Genomic DNA, 17888 nt, shown 5'->3' on the forward strand with positions numbered 1-17888 from the left:
TTTTAAAAAACCCATAACCATAATCTAGAAAGGATTTGGCTGTTTTAAGGTTAAGAGCAGAGTGATAATTCTAATGATACAACTAATGATACAAGGGATAGCTAAAGTGAAAAATATCCCATGGAATCTAAGCACATCACTGTTTTCTCCAAAATACTGGAAAAAAGTCTTATGACTTTTGGTACTTAAAATAAGTAGGATTTAACTATGACAGTTTATTTTGTCATTGATGGTGTTTTCCTTTAGAGATGGTCAAATGAGGTACCTTTTACAGACCTATTAGGTTTCAGTTCCTTTTAAGAAGCATTTTGAAATTTAGAAAAACAGCCATTAAAGTAGAAGATGTCATTGTCTTTGCATTGTTACTTGGTAGTTACAGCATGTCCACATTCAAGTTTTACACTTCTTACTCAATTCTTAGGCACATCATCTTCTGAATGTCCTGCTATACCACTATTAAAGACTTAACAAAACACAGCACAGAGAAAATGCCTTTCATAACAGAATTAGGGATTCCGTATACAAACACCTCATATTCGATGTTGAACAGTATAAGATTTTGTGTTTTCACTAAGGCATTTTAATAATACTTTGGCAGAGCAAAGACAGTAAAACAGCTACCAAAGTCAGTAAAAATTATTAGCCTAGTTCAATAACCTGAAATCTCTCCAGAAGAGCAAGTTAGGATATTACAAAGGGATGCTAATATCAAGTACATCAGTGTCCTCTCCACAAAAGTCCAGCTACAAAGAAGCAGAATGCCATGTTCTCCAAAATCTTTAACACCAGATCCATTAGCATTGTCACATTCAAGAAGCATGAATTCACTGAATTTTACTTGCATAGCAATACTGTGAAGTTTCACTCCTCCTTAGTTTCACGTGGTGACATCGATTTCATCTCAGCTTGCAGACTCTACAACAAAGGCGTAGTAAACCAGTAACTAGAATACCACTTGCTGAAAGGCTCAAAATAATGAGAAAAATCAGAACAAGCAGCAACTTATTACTCAAAAGATGTTTAGCTCAGAGTAGCAGACAGACATTTCTGATAAAGTTTGTCTACATATTTAGCACACTAGCAAACTGTAGAGCTCTGCAAAAAAAAAGAGGAAGCAATTGTTCCACAGTTCTAAATGCCTTAAATTTTTTTTTCTGTAAAAAAAAAAAAAAGGAAAGATGCTCTTTAAGACCACCACTTGTTAGCAAGAACAGTTGAAGCTAAGCATATCTTAAAGCACTCTGCAAGCAAACAGGAATTTAACAGTGGAATTTAACTAGTGTCAGTCCAAATAAAAATCTAGGTACCACTTCAGCCACTGTTTTACCTGCACTATTACTCCTCATATTTACTCCACTTCCAGGAAAAGGTTACAATCTGGACTTGAGCCCTCAAATCAGCATTCACTTAAAAATAAAAAGATCCTTTCTCTGGTTCTGAGCACAAAAGAAACCTTGCTCCCTCTCCTAAGGGGTGAACACTGAGCATCTTATGAAAAACAGCTGAGAGAGATGTTCCAGTGCACCTTGCTCACCACAAGGGAGCGAAGGAGGAAACAATTTATTCCTACCCCTTTTAGATTCAGCTGCAGCTTGTACTGATTTTGTGAAAGTGAATGTCAGAATAACACCTCTGAAGTATCAGATTATAGTGGTGAATTTGCATCAGTCAGCTCAAGGCTTCCTATCAACCAGGGGAAAACCAAGTTTTATGATCGCAGAATATCAGTCTGATAGCAATGGAACAGGGTCTGGAAAGGAAGGGTCAGCAGCATTCCAGGAAGATGCTCATTTCTCTCAGCATCTCCCCTTCAAACACATATTTCTTTCAGTGCAGGGTTAAGAGCTGGCACAGGATCTCATGATTTTTGTTTTGTCTCTGCTCAACACCCCCCAAGCCCTTTTTAGGCCTAAAAACTCTGGCTCTCCTACCCCTGCTCCCATCCTTCCCAGACAGGCCTCCCCCAGAGACCCTACAGCACCTGCCAGCAACAGGGGAGCACTGTGCAGATCCGTTTCTGTCAGCTCCTCATGCAGCTTTTCATTGTGAGCTCCGCCTCATAAGCTCTAAAACTGAGCTCGTTCTTAAAAAGCAGTAAGAAGGTTCACCCTTTGCATTTTAACAGTGTTTTTGCACCATAGTTTGATGTGGACACATTCTTACTTGTCTCAGACTTGAGGCCAAAGAACATACTGGCTTGACTCTCCACAGTCACTATTTCTTTCCTCCAGAGAAAGTACATTTTAATACGAGTGGCTCATCCTTCAACAGGCAGGCTTTCCACTTTTACCCAGTCACTTCCACTGATTTTTGAGATAATCTTACTTGTCATTAGCCAAGTATTAGCAACAAGCTGCATTCTCCCCTTCATAGCAGAACAGGGATTAGATTCCCAATTCTCAATTCTTGCAGGTTTAGAAATCCACCAGAGTAGATGCAAAGAATTTTCATTCTTTGGCTTACCACTATTAAAGCTGCATTAAATTCTCAGATGGGGAGCCCTGAGCTACTCACAAGCAAGCCCTGGAACAGAGTGCAGAGAGTGATCAGTGAACCACAAACAATTACATGGAACATGTTTAGAGGAAAAACATTAACAGAAAGTACAAAGTTCCCAAAACAGCTTCTCAAACAAGGATGCTTCCTCCAAATATTAGTGAGGTGTATTTAGGGCCACCTCCTCAGGCTTGCAGAGGTGTCAGCACATGCACTTTTTTGGAGAGGGAAACAAAAAATAGAGTTGAAATACAAGGATAAACACTGTTTTATTTAAGCCAATTATGTTGATCCCTTTAGGTAGAGGCAAGACAGTGGTATAATTCCCCAGCCTGTACATTGAGGGTGCAGTGTACTGCACAGAACACTGTACTGCTGAGACGTGGGCCACAGAAGCTAACACCATTTCTTGACCACAGAGTTACAGACCACCACCGTTCACAGCAGACCACATAAGGTTGATATCAATTATCAACTCCACAACCAGCAGCAAGTCTGCAAAGAAACCAAGTACACAGGGTCAGACCCAGCACAGGCCACCCACAAATACAAGGGAACTGAAGCCAGCAACCCTGTACCCCATTTACCTTAGTTTGGGTTGTCCTTAGACCAGACAACTGGACAGGAATTTAATCCATTCTCTGTGCATCTCAATAGGAAAACCAAGTCCTTGCAGGCCAGCACCAAGTCTTACCTCATCATTGCAAGAAACTTAAACATCAGACCATTACTAGAATATCTAGTTATGAAAAACGTTGTAGAATTACACTAGTTCCCTCCTTTCGGGAGCAGAGCAAGGGTAAGGAAAGTTGGAACACACTTCAGCAGATAGGTTCTTCTAACTAGCAAAATAAATTATTTTAACAACCACTGGTGTTTTGATGCTACATAATGCACCATACACCAGCCTGAGATAATTAAGAGCTTCCTGACAGTAAATGCCATGACACAGACACACCAGTCTAACATTCTTCCATGATATAAATTAAGATTCTTGCTATGGATCAAATCCTCAAGCCACTTTACCAGCAAAATGCTTAGCAGAAAGCAAACCATAGAATAGTTATTGAAGGAAGTTGCGTAGTGTTATCAGGGGGAGAGAGGGGTTGATGTCATGTTACATTTTCACTGTATCCCATCCTTATTCTCCCTCCTTATCTCACAGCGGCTTCAACCTTTACCAGGCCACAGCATTCTACAGACCAAATTCAGTATATAAGCTCACTCCAAAAGTAAGCCCATCAGGCAAGGCTTACCAACCATTTAAACAAAAAACAGACTTGTATTTACCTAAAATTCTACTTAGAAGTCTATTAAAACAAGGATATAGCATTTAACAAGCAGTGATGTTCAAGAAGCATCACAGAATACTTTGCGAACATTTTTAAGGTTACTGGAATAGGAAGAATATGGTCATTAACATCTATTGCAAGAAAGCCTTTCCACAGAACCAGGAAATATATTTCTCCTCCTACCATTATGCTGCTTCCTAACTCACTTGTAAGGATTTTTACACTCCATCCTAATAGTTTACCCAGGAAAATACTTCAGCTAGGCAGCATCTTCTTTGAAAGCAGTATCAAGGTTTGGATTTTCAGAACATTACACCTGTCTGACAAACTACAACTTAATTTTAAGAGTTTCCACAATCTACCTGAATTGGATAATTGCATGCAGCTGAACTTAATTTAGAACTAATCTAATAACAGCTACTTTCTTCCCACATGACACACCTGAAGATGTATTTAGGCATTATCTGATACAGATTATAACTGCTGCTACCTTCAGGTTTAAGTAGTCACATGCTCCCAAAACAATACCCCCTCCCTCCCCTTTTCAGCTGCTTTCAGAGACACAGTTTCAAGATTCTGATGTGCCACAATGAACAGTACAGTAACTTCAGCAATATGCGGCAGACTTCAAACACAGCTACTATACACATGCACAAATATGGATAATTTAGTTCGCAATAAGCTTAACACTCAAGTCACACAGGACTCCAGATTCAAACCCAGAGCTAATCCTTTTTCCACCTGACAATGATTAAGCAATTATAAGACTTCACTTATAATCAGGTCAAAATCATCCTGTGTTTCTTTTTTCCTACAAGGAAACAGGCATTATTGATTCACTGCTTCTAGGCTACCAACACACAAATTGGTAGAGAGCTACTCAGTTTACTCTGTAGTAACTTGGCAATCTACACAAGGTAAAAGGCAGTTTTTTCCACAGGTGGCAACCTGCAGCAGAAGCTACATCTGGCTTAGAATTAGGGCCAAAATTAAGGTAGAACAACAGAAAACAGTCAGTGGAGTCCAAGCTACCAAGATCCAGAAGAAGGAACATAGTCTAGACAAGACTGTTGAGGCTGGGCTCAGCACCAGAAAGCCCGTCTGCCTGGACTCTGCTCCTCATAGCAAGTTATCTTGCTCACAGCACACACTGCGCTACAGGGGTGCCATGACAAGGGAAAGGTCATGCTCCCCCTTCTCACAGGAGTATGCCTTCACATCTTTTTCAAGTTACTGTATCAGAAAACCACTCAGTTACCCACAAACGTTGGGGCATGTGTAGTAGCACATGTTACGATAAGCGAGTTCTCCAGAAGTCCGCTTTAGCAAAGACACATTACGTGCTAGAGACAACATAGCTTAATTTACTACGTAGCACGCAACGTCATCAATTCTGTTCTTCTAGAAGGTTCAGATGTATCTATAAACGCAGCCTAGAGCCCATCGCTAATCCCTATATTGTACTTCAGCGCATTCACAAAGGTAGTCTGTGAAGCTTTGTTTCTGCTAGCGAGGAACTGGTGTGTTCCCTGCACCTTCTGATGTGGAATTGCTCGACTTGAGCTAACTGCAGACGTTCTGGGTCGCGCACCCGCGCTTCCCATTGGCCTTCTTCAACACCCCGTGCGAAAGGTGACGACGCCACGGGCTCTTTCCCCCAGCACTGCCCTGCAGTGCCTGCAACGCATCGAGACACCCGCCGCACCGCTGTGAAGTCTGGCTGGAGCCTGACAGCACCAACCTGGCGTAAATAACCTATATAGCTGGGGTTACATGAAGTTCAACAGCACATTAAACATTTCTGCCGCTTTACCGTGGTGAAGGAGCGGGACGGTAGGCAGGTGCCAGCGAGAGCCCGGGCACTGACAAGTGCCGTCCGGTCGTGCGGCCGGGGGTGCCACCAGGCCGGCGGCGGCGGGCGCCCGAAGGGCACGGGACCAAGCACGGCCCGGCCCCCGCCACGGCCGCAGGCCCCCGCGGGGCCGGCGCCGCAGCCCCATCCCGGGAGCAGGCCGCGGCCCAGGCCGGCGGAGCCCCCGCCCACCCCACGGCGGCCAGGCCGCGGCCGAGCCGCTCCCGGCGCACGGCAGGCGAGGGCGGGCGCGCCCTGCCCTCTCCCCCATCACGGAGGGGCGGGAGGGCCCGGCCGGGACCACGCCGGCGGCAGGGCGGCGGCTGCCCCGCGGGCCGGGCCGGGCCGGGCGGCTCCCTCGAGCAGGTCCCGCAGCCGCGCGCTCCCCTCGGCGCGGCGGGAAGCCGTCCGGGGCGCGGCCCGGGGGCACCCAGGCGGGAGCGCTACTTACACCGACAGCATCGGCCCCTTCCTCCCCGGCCGCTGGCGGCCCACCCCCCCGCCGCTCCGCGCCTCAGCCAAGCCCTACCGGGGTCCAGGGCGGGCCCGGCGCGGCGGCGGCGCCGCGCGAAGCCAATGGCCGGGCGCCGGCGGGGAGCGAGCGAGGAGCCGGGCGGGCGCCGCGGGGTCGGAGCCTGCGGAGGCGGAGCCTGCGAGGGCTTATAGGGCCGGGCCGGGCCGCGCCCGGGAGGCCGCGGGCGCTCCCCGCGCCGCGCCATGTGACGCCGCGGGCGCCCAGCTGGGACGAGTTCAGGGCGAGTGGCGGCGGCGGGGCCCCGGCCCCGGCCGACGGGGACCGCCGGCTCCCCGGCCTCCCTTCGCGACAGCTTTGTCCTTCGCCGATTTTTTTTTTCCCCTCCTCGGTGTTCGGCACTTTTCAAAAAGCGGCGCCCGATCGTGGGAAGCCCCGGCCGCCGTTCGGCGCGGTGCGGAATGAGCCGCCCCGCTCCCGCTGCGGGGTGGCAGTAGCAGGCGGGGGGCGATGCCGCCCGCCCCCCGGGGCTCCCCGCAGCCCGCCCGGGCTCCCGGAGGCGCCGGCGCCGCCTGAGGAGGCGGCGGGGACGCGAGGCGGGTGAAGGGCGCCGAACGCCTGCGTGACCACCCGCCATGCGTGCGGGCAGCGCCCGGCTCCGGCAGCTCCCCGGTCCCGGCGCCGGGTGAGCGGGGCGGCGCGGCTGCAGGGCGGAGCGGCGGGGACGCAGCCCCGCGCCGCCGCCGGGATCATGATGAAGGAGGAGTGCAAAGCGCTGCTGGACGCCCTCAACAAGGTGACCGCCTGCTACCGGCACATGGTGCTGACCATCGGCGGCACCTCGGACTCCCAGAACCTGCGGGAGGAGCTCAAGAAAACGCGGCAGAAAGCCCAGGAGCTAGCGGTGGCCAACAGGAACAAGCTCACCGCGGTCCTGAAGGACAAAACCGTGAGTAAGGAAGATAAAGCCGAGTTCGAGAGGCTATGGGTGATTTTCTCCACGTGCCTAGAGATCCTGGAGATCGACATGAGGCGAGCCCTGGAGCTGGGCCACGAGTTCCCGCTAAACGTCCCCAAAAAGCACCTGATCCAGACGGGCATGAGCGGGGGAACCTCTGGCGTGGCCGCCAGAGCGATGAGCGTCCAGAACATGAAATACGAGGCTGAGCACAATATAGACGTGGTGGATTTGAAGGACCTCGAGAACGAAATCAACCAGGTAGGGGAGATGATGTACGAGATGGAAATGAAGGTCAATGTCCCCCAGTGGACAGTAGAGGCTAAGCAAGACCCAGGTGCTGAACTAAAATCCACCATCAGCGTGGGCGCTTCTTCTATTGGCATGATCTCTGTGGAGGAAAATAAATCCTTCTGCGATATCAGCAAAGTCCTAGCTGGGATTATTTTCTCCGCTGTGCTCATTATCGCTATTGTCCTGGCAGTGTGCGTGGTAAAACTCTCTTAGGGCGCTGCAGGCTCCCTCTCCAGCCTGTCCCTGGAGTGTGTCACGCCTCACCTTTCATTTCAAAACGGGTCACTTGGATGAGAATTTAAACCTAGCACTTGAAAAAACAAAGCAAAACTTTTGCCTCTCAATATCCTAAAATGCACGATTTGTTTCTTCTTGCTTTTTGAAGGAGAGAGATGCAAATCAGCCTGCAGAATAGGATGTCTTCATCTGCTGGACCTGTAACGGTTAACTGTGAAGTATCAGGGTATTATCACTCCTGGCTATAACAGGGATTTGTCTGCTATTAATAGATCACTGTTCTCAGAAGCCTGGATTTTTTGTTCTTGAATAGGCTCTGGTGTTTGCTGCTGGTCACTGTTTACAGTATTTGCGAGTCATACAAATTTGGAGGCTAACACAGGCGTTTTGTCCGACAAAGTAGGCAGAATACGTTGGTTTTTTTTTTCATCAAATACACAAAATGTTGTTTCAGTGGAGGAAAAGGGGAAGGATGCAAACCCCAATTAAAGAATGTAAGCAACCTCTATTTCAGATTAGTTAAATGGTTGGGGAGGGGGGAGGTGTGGAGGAGGATGGAGAAAACAGAACAAGCAATGTTTGATACCAAATACTGGTTGTTGATTTAGACTGGATTGTACAGAACCCAGTTGCATGGGTTGGCAGAGCATACACGAATGACTAATGGCTTTCCAAATCCAGAGAGGAAAAAAAGGGAGAGTTGCACATTCAGAAAACTACTAGCAAGCCTCGTGGTTCTCATCCACATGTACCACGATTTTGTCCTCCCCTGCAGAAAGGCTGATTCTTGCCACTGGTTCAAATTTTTCTTTCTGTAGAAGCAAACAGTTTGCACTTCACAATTAACTATGAAAACAGGAGCAATGAAGAAGCAGTAATTTTTGAAATAGATTTTGGCAAACAAAAATGATGCGGAGTTAAAGCAGACCTTTCTAATAATCCAAAAAGAGATCCCCTCTCATGTTGACAGGCAGGGACTGATGCCTGTATATCTACAGTCACATTTCTGCAAGCTCCTGAATTCTTTGGAGAAATCCAGAGAAAGCTAAAAATGTGGCTGGGTTTCATCTCTCATTCACGTCCGATTAATCATTTGGGAAACAGGAAGCCTGTAGGATTGGTCCAGTTCGATACACTGTAATTTTGGGAGGTAAATGCGAGAGCAGCATAAAACTTTCCAGTGCTTCCCTATGAAATTGTCAACATTGAAATGTAAAATCGGGGGGACAAACACTACCTTTGCAGAGAAGCTCTATAATACAGTGTTTTGTAAAAGGACCTATGTATTATGGTATTTATTATGTAACTCTGGAAATATTGTCTGTTGCTGTGAGCACACACTATCTGTTCAAGAATGCTTGGTACGTACTTTATAGTGCCACAGGTGTATGAGGCACTCCACGGGCAAATATAAAGACCCTGTAACATTGGGGTTTTAGTAAGTTATTATTCTTGTGCATTGATTATTATGGACACATTATCAAAAAGTAACGATCGGACATGTTTTGTGAAGTTACTGGACAATACTCTTCATGCTTGTTAAATAAAATTACATTGACAACACTCATAAACAGCTAATATTTTTGAGTTAAGAACTAAAAATACTTTGAAAAACAGCAGCAAACAGTTTATTCTTTAAAATTTAAGAGAACTGGATTTGGGGAGGAAAAGCGTGTGACAAATTTGAATCTGGTCACTTGTAGGTGAGAAAAAAAATAACATAGGTGAGGAAAAACAGTAAGTGGAGGCCTCAATTAAAGGCTATAGACTACCATTACGTTGAAGGATAACACGAGTTCTGCACATTGATCCAGTCTAGCTCCGTTCTTGTGGGAATGCACAGTTTTATAAGACAACTCCACATTCCGTTCTATTGTATTTCACTCATTCCATAGGATGTGTTTTATATGTAGTTAATCTAGGTTCGTAGAGATCCCCAGCAGCATTCTAACAAAGTCAAGCCTGTATTTATCGGTGCTACTGTTTCAGTCTGTCTAGACAAGGTGTAATTGCTGTGTGTTGACTTAAATGAGATGATCTCCTTCACAATCATATTGAGTAAATATATTTATGGAAAATACAGCAAAAGCTGCAGGAGAATGTACACATTTGGATTGCCACCACTAGTCACTAAGGCTTTGTCGGTATTTTCACTCTTTGCACTCTCCTTAGTTCACAGGAAGGTGGATAAGAAGTTGGACTCTATTCTGTGCTTCTTGAAAAGTCCATGTTCCTTTTGAAATCAGATCGTTTAACCACATGTTCTGAAAACCCAAGTAATGCAAGTCTGGTTTCTGGTGGAAAAGTGAATGGTAACACCTACAGCATTCATTATCTTGGTATCCTGAAGTGGGCATACTGTTTATCCACGGTTAGTTGTGTAGAGGAATTTTTAAGAATAGGTAATCTCATCTTCAAAAGCAAGACTCAGTGAGTCGGTAAATTGTAAATTTTCAGTCCGTTGCATTTTTTTGAATTTGGATTTTTGGATACAGGACTCAAAAGAATTAATATAAGTAGCCTGTAATTACCTAAGTCTTGCTTCATTATGAATATGCACACAATTAGTATTTAAAGGATTGGACCTTGGAAAAATAATGTCTTTTCAAATCTTAAGACAAAGCTGGCTGCAGATTTATTCATCATTATTTTGTTCCTAAAAATCTGTATCATCTTATATTTAGGCTATCTGAAATGAAAAGATTAAGTAGAATTCTAACAGAGGATTGGCACCATCTAAATGGATAATGTTCCTGCCATTAATCTCCTACACTTGATACAAGTGTGCACTCAGTGTGACAGAGTTCAGGCACAACAGCACACAATCAAAACAAGATGAAACCACCATTGCCCAAAAGTACCGATGCTTCTTTTAAATTAAGGAATAAAGAGACATTGTAGATTTGCAGTCTTCATTTTTTTTCCCCACTGGAATGCAACTGGAAGGAGACTGGAAATGCTATTTTTCTAAGTGAAAAATGGGAAGTCAAACTTCAAAATACTCTATATTTCAATAGCATGATGAAAATACAAATACTCTCATGCTGATCATTGAATGAGAATGTTATTGTGTTTTCAGATGATGAAAAAGATGATGGTCATTGCTTAATTTTAATGTTGTTCTACTTCAGTTCTTTTGTCTTTATTCACAGGATACACACATTTCATTTACTGTATCTTATTCCTGACTTGAATTACACTGGTTTTGCCTGTGCATGGGTGGTATTTTCTACACTTTGAATAATTCAAACTTGTTACTGTCACTATTTATTTAACTTAAAATAAAGTACATTCTTCTAACTTACTGGTTGGCTTATAGCAGTAATTAAAAGCAAACAAAAACTGGAATATTAATACAGCTTGTTAGTAATCTCTTCTAAACAAAAAGTTCCTATTTCAATCACAGGAATAAAAGTAACATGCTAAGCCCTCTCATTACAGTTTTCTTTACATAAATGCACCCTTCTCAAGCTCCCAAAGTTGAACATAGTGATTTATACTGCAAGGGAATCAGCAGTCTGAAAAGTCAAGGAATCTCTGCCTTAGGAAGCAGCTACAATAACATTTAGGATAACAGGGATGACATTGCCTTCAGCACTGCTTGTTCAGCGTTGTTGAGTAAAGTACGGAACCATTGGCTTGGGCAACTGAAAACTAGAGAACATATTAGACTAGACTAACGTATTAGATCCTCACTGTGTTAGGATCCAAATTCTGCCCCCTTTCAGCCAGCAATGCTTGCATTTACTTTAGCAAAAGATTTATACAACCTAAGGAGCGTGAAATTTGGTCCTGTGGTATTGATAGCGACAATCATCAACAGTGGTATCAAACTATCAGAACTGAGTCTGTTAAATGCAGCAATTTGTAATTTTATTCCAGGACTTCCAGTCTATCAGCATAAAAGCCCTCTAAACTGTTTCTTAGTTTACTAACAAAATGAACACAGAACCATAATTAAAGTGATTCTCCTTATGTAGCAAACAATGTTACATCAAACTTCAGCATTATGAATATGAAATAAAATTAGTCTCAAAATTCTTCATGTAAATCCAAAAGTATTTTTAACATGAATGCAATTATTTAAAAACATACTGAACGACTGATGTCATTAGCTTTCAGGTTAAAAATTAGGCACGTGCTTATTTTCTGTAGTCTGAAAAGATTGGTTATGGGCTTTCTTTTCCTTCTCTTACGTTTGTGTTGTTCATGTACATTTTCCAGAAATACCTTATATTTAAGTGCTAATGGAACTCCTAGTCAACATATTTACCCTTCACAGATTTTCATTATGTAAAAAGTCATTCAGTAAGACCAGTGGATTATAGATCTCTAAGTGCTTTCTCTCAATACGATTATGTAAGTCTTTTAATGCAGGAAGAGATCTGGACAAAACAGTAGTCTACACGTGAGCAGCATTTGCTATGGAAAGCATACAATAGAAGTGGGATTAGAAAATAATGTCTTTCATATAAAATTACCTGCATGTGTCGAAGGAAGGACAAGAAAAGGAAGGAGACGGATGTATGTAAATATGTCTTCACCTTTTGTTAGCAAAGTATGTTTTTTGTTAACTATGATATAATAGCATCACAACGTTGAACTACAACTTCTCTATAAGAAGGTAGTATCTTATATCCAGTAGGACAAAGGACATAAAATATCCCCAAGTGGAACTGACTACCCATTCTCTGATTAACTCAATACAGAAAAAGAGTAAAAATATTTTGATTTGCTACATGTTGATACCAGTTTTACAGAAGACAACCCTTTTCTCCCTGTTTCACACTACAAGGGTCTCTCTATTGGAAGAAGGTGGTCCCAGAAGGCTGGATTCCGCCATCCATCCCCACAGCTTGCTGCTGCAGTACTGTGATGCAGTTGGAAATGTAGCTTAATCGGCTACCACTGATTAAACCTGTGGAAAGGTGAGAAGTCACATGGCATTTAACCAGCATGAAGGCTCTCCTGCATCTTCTTATACAGCCAGGCACAAGCATTTCATGCTGGAAGCAATGTGACTAGAAGCCATGTAGGCAAACACAAATGAAATTACAGCATCTCTGAAAATCTGTCACCCACAGAGGCTAGTTAGCAAAAGCCATTATGTTTATTGCTCAGTTCCAGTCATTTTGTCAGAATATCTACTGTGGTTTTCCCAAGTGTCAGAAATTGCATTCCAAAGCCTCTGCAGCATCAGGTGGGTTTTTTTGCTTTGTTTTGTTTGATTGAACTGTAGGTTTTCTTTTATTTACACTGTATTGTGTGACATTATTTATCATATACTTACTAATGACATCTCCACCAAATTAAACAAACTAACAAATCCGCCCAAAAGGTAGCTCTAATTCAAGTGCACAGAAATGGAAGTCACAATCATAGCATGTGTGGTCTGTTATTTTGGTCAGTTTTCCACTATGCATTAAAATAATCACTGAAGTCTATGATCAGTCAAGTCTGTCTCTTGCACGCAAATGTTCAAAGAACATATACAGTCGAACTCACTGATGTGTCACAGCATTAAGGAATTACATAGCCTAAAACATGACTTCAAAAATCATGGGGTTTTTGTAAGGATAGCAAACATCAGGTCATACAGCCATGTATAATTGTCTTGAGGAGAAAAAAAAAAAAATCAGAAATTCAAATGCAATCCCTTTGTATGGTCTTGAAGAACCTATATATAAATAGCATAAACCTTAGGGGAAAAACAAGTGAGAAAGGTAGAAATGAGAAAAGAAGACAGAATAAAATATTTAACTATTTATACCATATAAAATGACTGAGGAGTACCTGACACACCAAACATGATACTCCCTTAGCAACTTAATCCAATATGCTAATTGCATGTGTAACTTTATATATAAATATACACTTGAGTTCTGGGTCCTAAAGGGAGAGGTCTGAATCATTACTCATATAAGCCATCACTACTCGGTTTAGTGAGAAATTACATGTGTGAAGACTATTCATGTAATTAAAAGCTGCAGAATTAGAACCATAATTTCAGTTTGCATAAGACATGTAATCCATTATGCGTCTGTTGGAAGTAGAACATTTCCAGTTGTTAATACTATCTGTAACCTAGTTTTCTGATCTGCTTTGATTTGTTGGAATATTGTTTTGAGTGAAGGTAGCTATATTTTTTATTTTTAGTCAATCTTCATAATGGTGCTATAATCATAAACCCGCATTTCCTAGATTTGACATTTATTCACATTTTGGACACAATACTTGGAAAACTATACAGCGAATAATCTATTTACTTTTTATATGATTCGTTGTCTGCCTATTCATTGATATCGTATGAGCTAAGCAATCTAAAAGCTTTAGAATGTCATTTTGAAATAAGCCAGTTGAAGAAGCAGTAGACATGCTCAGTGAAATCTCTTAATTTTTTGATACTTGAGGTTTTAACAATTTGTTTGATATAGTAGATACTACATCTGCACGGGGACAAAGCTTTTACCAGATGCATGTTACATGTTAATTTAATTAAAGCCAGAACTGACTTAGTATAATCATCACCAACTCACAGGATGGCATGTAAGCCAAATTAAATTGTGAAATAATGGTGGACCTTGTTTTTAATCTGAAATTAATTATTACAGTGATGTCATCTGCACTGATCTGTATGTGCAAAATAATTTATGCAATGATGTGACAAAAAGTAATGAAGTCGTTCTATTGATAAGTATTCTAATCACACACAAAAAAACCCAGAAAGCTAATTTTACAATCATTTCTATATATCTAGTGACTTGAATCTTTTTTCTTTAACAAACTAATGTTTTCTTTTTCTCATAAGCAGTAACTGAAGTGGAAAGAAAAATGTTGAAGTAAGCTCCACATTGCTGAAATACGATCCCACAAAGAATTATTGTCAGTGCAACAAGCTTACAGTGTTTCACTTGATGTAACTTTTGCATCACTTCAGAAGGCTTTATTTTTCAATACAGCACAATCTGTTTTTGAAAACAACCTGAAATACAAAAGTTTTTGGGGTCTATTAGGTTAACAATTGTATGTTCTGGCATACAAGAGGCATGAAAGGCAGTCAAGTTCTTAATTTTTTAGCAAAAATACTTTTCTTTAAGTCATTTAATCTGGAGGGGACCTCTGACTCTCCATCCAGCCTTCTCTCTTACATCTTACTGAGTGTCACGCATATCTCTAGCTAATTCTTGCTATGGGAAGGCTTTTCTCCAAACTAAAATCTCCTGTATTCCCAGCCTACATACTGGCCCTTGAAGCACAATGCCAGAGCCCAGCTGAATGTAAAATGCCCTTGTGCTGGAACGCTTTTACTACAGTAATGGCATAAACTAGTATGCTTGGTTTAGGATTGGCATTCCCGAGTAATAGATTTTCTCAGATTTTCCATTCTTTCTGAAATCACTCGTAACGCTATACAAATTTTAAGTACAAGTGAGATGAGCTCTGCATTTTAACAGAATATATTGAAAAAAGAAGTCATCTAAGTCAGAGATGAAGAAATGAAACATGCTTTATGGATAACCTTACATCTAGTTTGGCTGTAAGACATTTTCTATATTCACTTGCGCGATCTCCAGCAAGTTAGCTATAGCTTTAAGAGAGCAGATACAGGCACGCTCACAGTGCTTAGCTTTTGCGTTTCTTAGTAGAAAACTGGAAGGGGGTAAAACATCCCTTTGCACCCTTGATCTTTGCTCCCAGAGTTTCTGAGTGTTCATCCTTAGAACCTCCTGCTACCTCCAGTCCTGATAACTGGGTCAATTAAAGACTCATCTGCTCTTGGAATTTTGCATGAGATGACTTCAGCTTTGTCATGAACTACTCTATTGAACTACTCATGATATTGAACTACTCTACTGAAAGGAAGTTAAAAAAAATTGCCACGAATAGGGTGAATATGCTGACCCTTGGGTAAGGAATGTCATCCTTCTTAGGGGGAAGAGGTGCCTTACATACCCCAGGACTGTGTGGAAAAGTACAGCAACTGGAGTAGAGAATAATGTTTGCCTTAACTTGCACTTGCGCTTGTCCGTCTTTGGTCCCAAAGGACTGTTCAGATGCTAAGAACAGTCATGAACAGTGCTACAACCACACAACTGTTTCTCTACCGACAGCCCTGGTAATCTGCTTGTGTTTGAGGGTGCAAACAGCTGTGTATATGCCAGCCATTCCATTTCCACCCCCCATGCAAGAAAGCCTATGAAATTAGATCTGCTAAATTTAATACCAGTGGATACCAGTGAAACCAGAGGAATTGTTTCCCAGGATATTCCTGCTTTACATACTAGCGCTTGTGAGACTTTAGAGTGCGCTAGGTAAAAAAAATATAAAAACATCCCATTTAAAAACTTAAGATAACAATATAATCTGCACTATTCCCTATTATCAGATTTTCCTAAAGGTGTTCTGAAATAACATTCCATGGATATCAGACACGGTGTTTTTGCCATAGTAAGACAGTTTTGTATATTACAACTGGTATTACAACTGATTTGAAAATGATGCTGTTTGTTATTGGTACATGAGTACTTTCTACTTAAAATGCCTTTATGCGGAAATTACCTGACATAATGGACCCTAAATCTTTTTGATCAGCCATCAAGTTCATTGGACGTTAAATCTTGAAAAACCTCCATAGTTTATTAATATTTCACCAGTAAAGCAACTTTCAGGGAAAGCACGTTCCTTACAAGATGCATACTTAACACAATAAAATAGGTAATTATACTAAGAGTGCAAAAGGCAAACAAATACAAGGTGAACATCATGATTTTAGGTTCGAACTGCCTGCTACTAGGAAACAGGCACATTAGTGGACCTTATGCTTCCATTGCCTGAGATGGTAATCACTGATGAGCAATAATGATTAAATTAGTATGAAAAAGGAGGCTAGAGTTACAAGATGTCCCGGTTTTGCTTGTATATTTGGTCATGAGGAAGGAAAGGAGAGGGAGGGCAGACTTGTGTATGGTCTGGCTATGCCACAGCTGGTGTTCTGCCCCAGTTTTAGTATAATCAGCTGGCTGGCTGACCTATTCTCTGCCGACTGCAGCCCAGCATCAGGATGAAGTTATGGCCCAGCTGTGTCTGTGTAGGCCTTGACTGAATTTTTGGCTTTGTCAGTTGACATATTCCAGCATCCCACTGGTTTAATTGCCTCTAAACATTATTTCAGTTATGGTGAGCCACATCTCACAGGCATTAAGTACATGCTCAAATAGAAAATAAAACAGAGAAGTTGTCAGAAGCATGTGCAGGTATGTGGGTATTTGCCAAACAGAATCTAGCAAGAGAAGGATTATCAATAGGAGGAGGATTCTCCATCTTGCATGCAACTATCATTCTTAAAAAAATTTCTCAACCTGTGTCATCAGCTTTCTTCTGCTTAAACTCCTTACAAATTCAAAAAAACAATCTATGATTAAATTAAGGAATCAAAATCGAACGTTACATTAACATAATAAAATGTTTCCTAAAGCAAAATGTCCGTTCAAAGGACTTTTTCAAGGTTTTGCCGTCTTGCCTGAATATATATTTTTTTCAGGTAACAAGGTACTTAAAAGCCTCAGAACAGAAGAGCTCTGTAATAAAAACTAATTAAAATTCTACATACTCCTCCCCTTTGAAGTCTACTAGAAGTAATTCAAACAACTTGGAGCATGACATGTTTAATTAAAGACCTAAAGTAATTTTTTGTTATCAACATGCCTTGATGTGGAATTGAGATAAGGAGATTTCTCTGAGGCCAGCTGGCGGGCCAGCAGCAGCATTACGATGACAAATCCGAGTCCTGGGCTCCTGACCCTGTGCTGATTCCCGGGGCTGTATCTACAGGCCCTTCAGCAGGACTCGGGAAGACTCTGGGGTCCAAGGTAGCTATTCAACATCTACATCTTGTCACGCTGTAAATACACTCAGTGCTATGAAACCTCAGGAAGTGCAAACTACTCCAAGCCAAAGTTTTTCCAGTAAATTGAGAGCCATCGCCTCGTTTCTCTCAGCCATTCGCCCCGTGCCCGTAAACCCTCTGTTATTTCCTTAAGCTTCTGCCCTTTGAGGGCACTACTTACCGGCTTAAGGCTGGTCGGGACTGAGGCATTACCGACTGCTTCTGGCAGGCCTCCATCCCACCACGTCCCTGGGCGGGCCGAGCCTTCCCTCGGCGGGGGTGGGTGCGCGCCGACCGCCGCCGCGGCCGAGGCCCGCCGGCCTTTCCCGCCCGCTGCCGACGGCTGCAGTGGCTCCTCCGGGCGCCCAGGCGGCGGTGGCGCCCGGGCGGCCCCGCAGCCC

General features: G+C 42.7%; 2 protein-coding genes across 7 annotated transcripts in view; one reads left to right on the forward strand and one right to left on the reverse strand.

The window, feature by feature from the left end:
- ANKRD27 (ankyrin repeat domain 27) overlaps nucleotides 1-17806 on the reverse strand; it is a 60768-nt gene extending 42962 nt beyond the window's left edge. The window contains exon 1 of one of the 6 annotated variants that reach the window (XM_087738623.1): nucleotides 17669-17806. The gene's annotated coding sequence lies outside the window, so the exon portion shown is untranslated. Of the gene's footprint in view, nucleotides 1-3994; nucleotides 4064-5601; nucleotides 5621-6091; nucleotides 6274-17668 lie in introns of those variants that run through there. The other 5 variants (XM_087738622.1, XM_087738624.1, XM_087738627.1 and 2 more) reach the window with 5 other exon arrangements.
- RGS9BP (regulator of G protein signaling 9 binding protein) lies at nucleotides 6345-10905 on the forward strand. Its single transcript, XM_087738628.1, has one exon. The coding sequence runs from the start codon at nucleotides 6864-6866 to the stop codon at nucleotides 7575-7577; it is 714 nt and encodes a 237-aa protein (XP_087594754.1). The 5' UTR covers nucleotides 6345-6863; the 3' UTR covers nucleotides 7578-10905.
- Nucleotides 17807-17888: the final 82 nt, after the last annotated feature.

Source organism: Nipponia nippon, unplaced genomic scaffold (genome assembly GCF_047370975.1).
Source record: "Nipponia nippon isolate SJK-2023a ecotype South Korea unplaced genomic scaffold, ASM4737097v1 scaffold_7, whole genome shotgun sequence".
NCBI lineage: Eukaryota > Metazoa > Chordata > Aves > Pelecaniformes > Threskiornithidae > Nipponia > Nipponia nippon.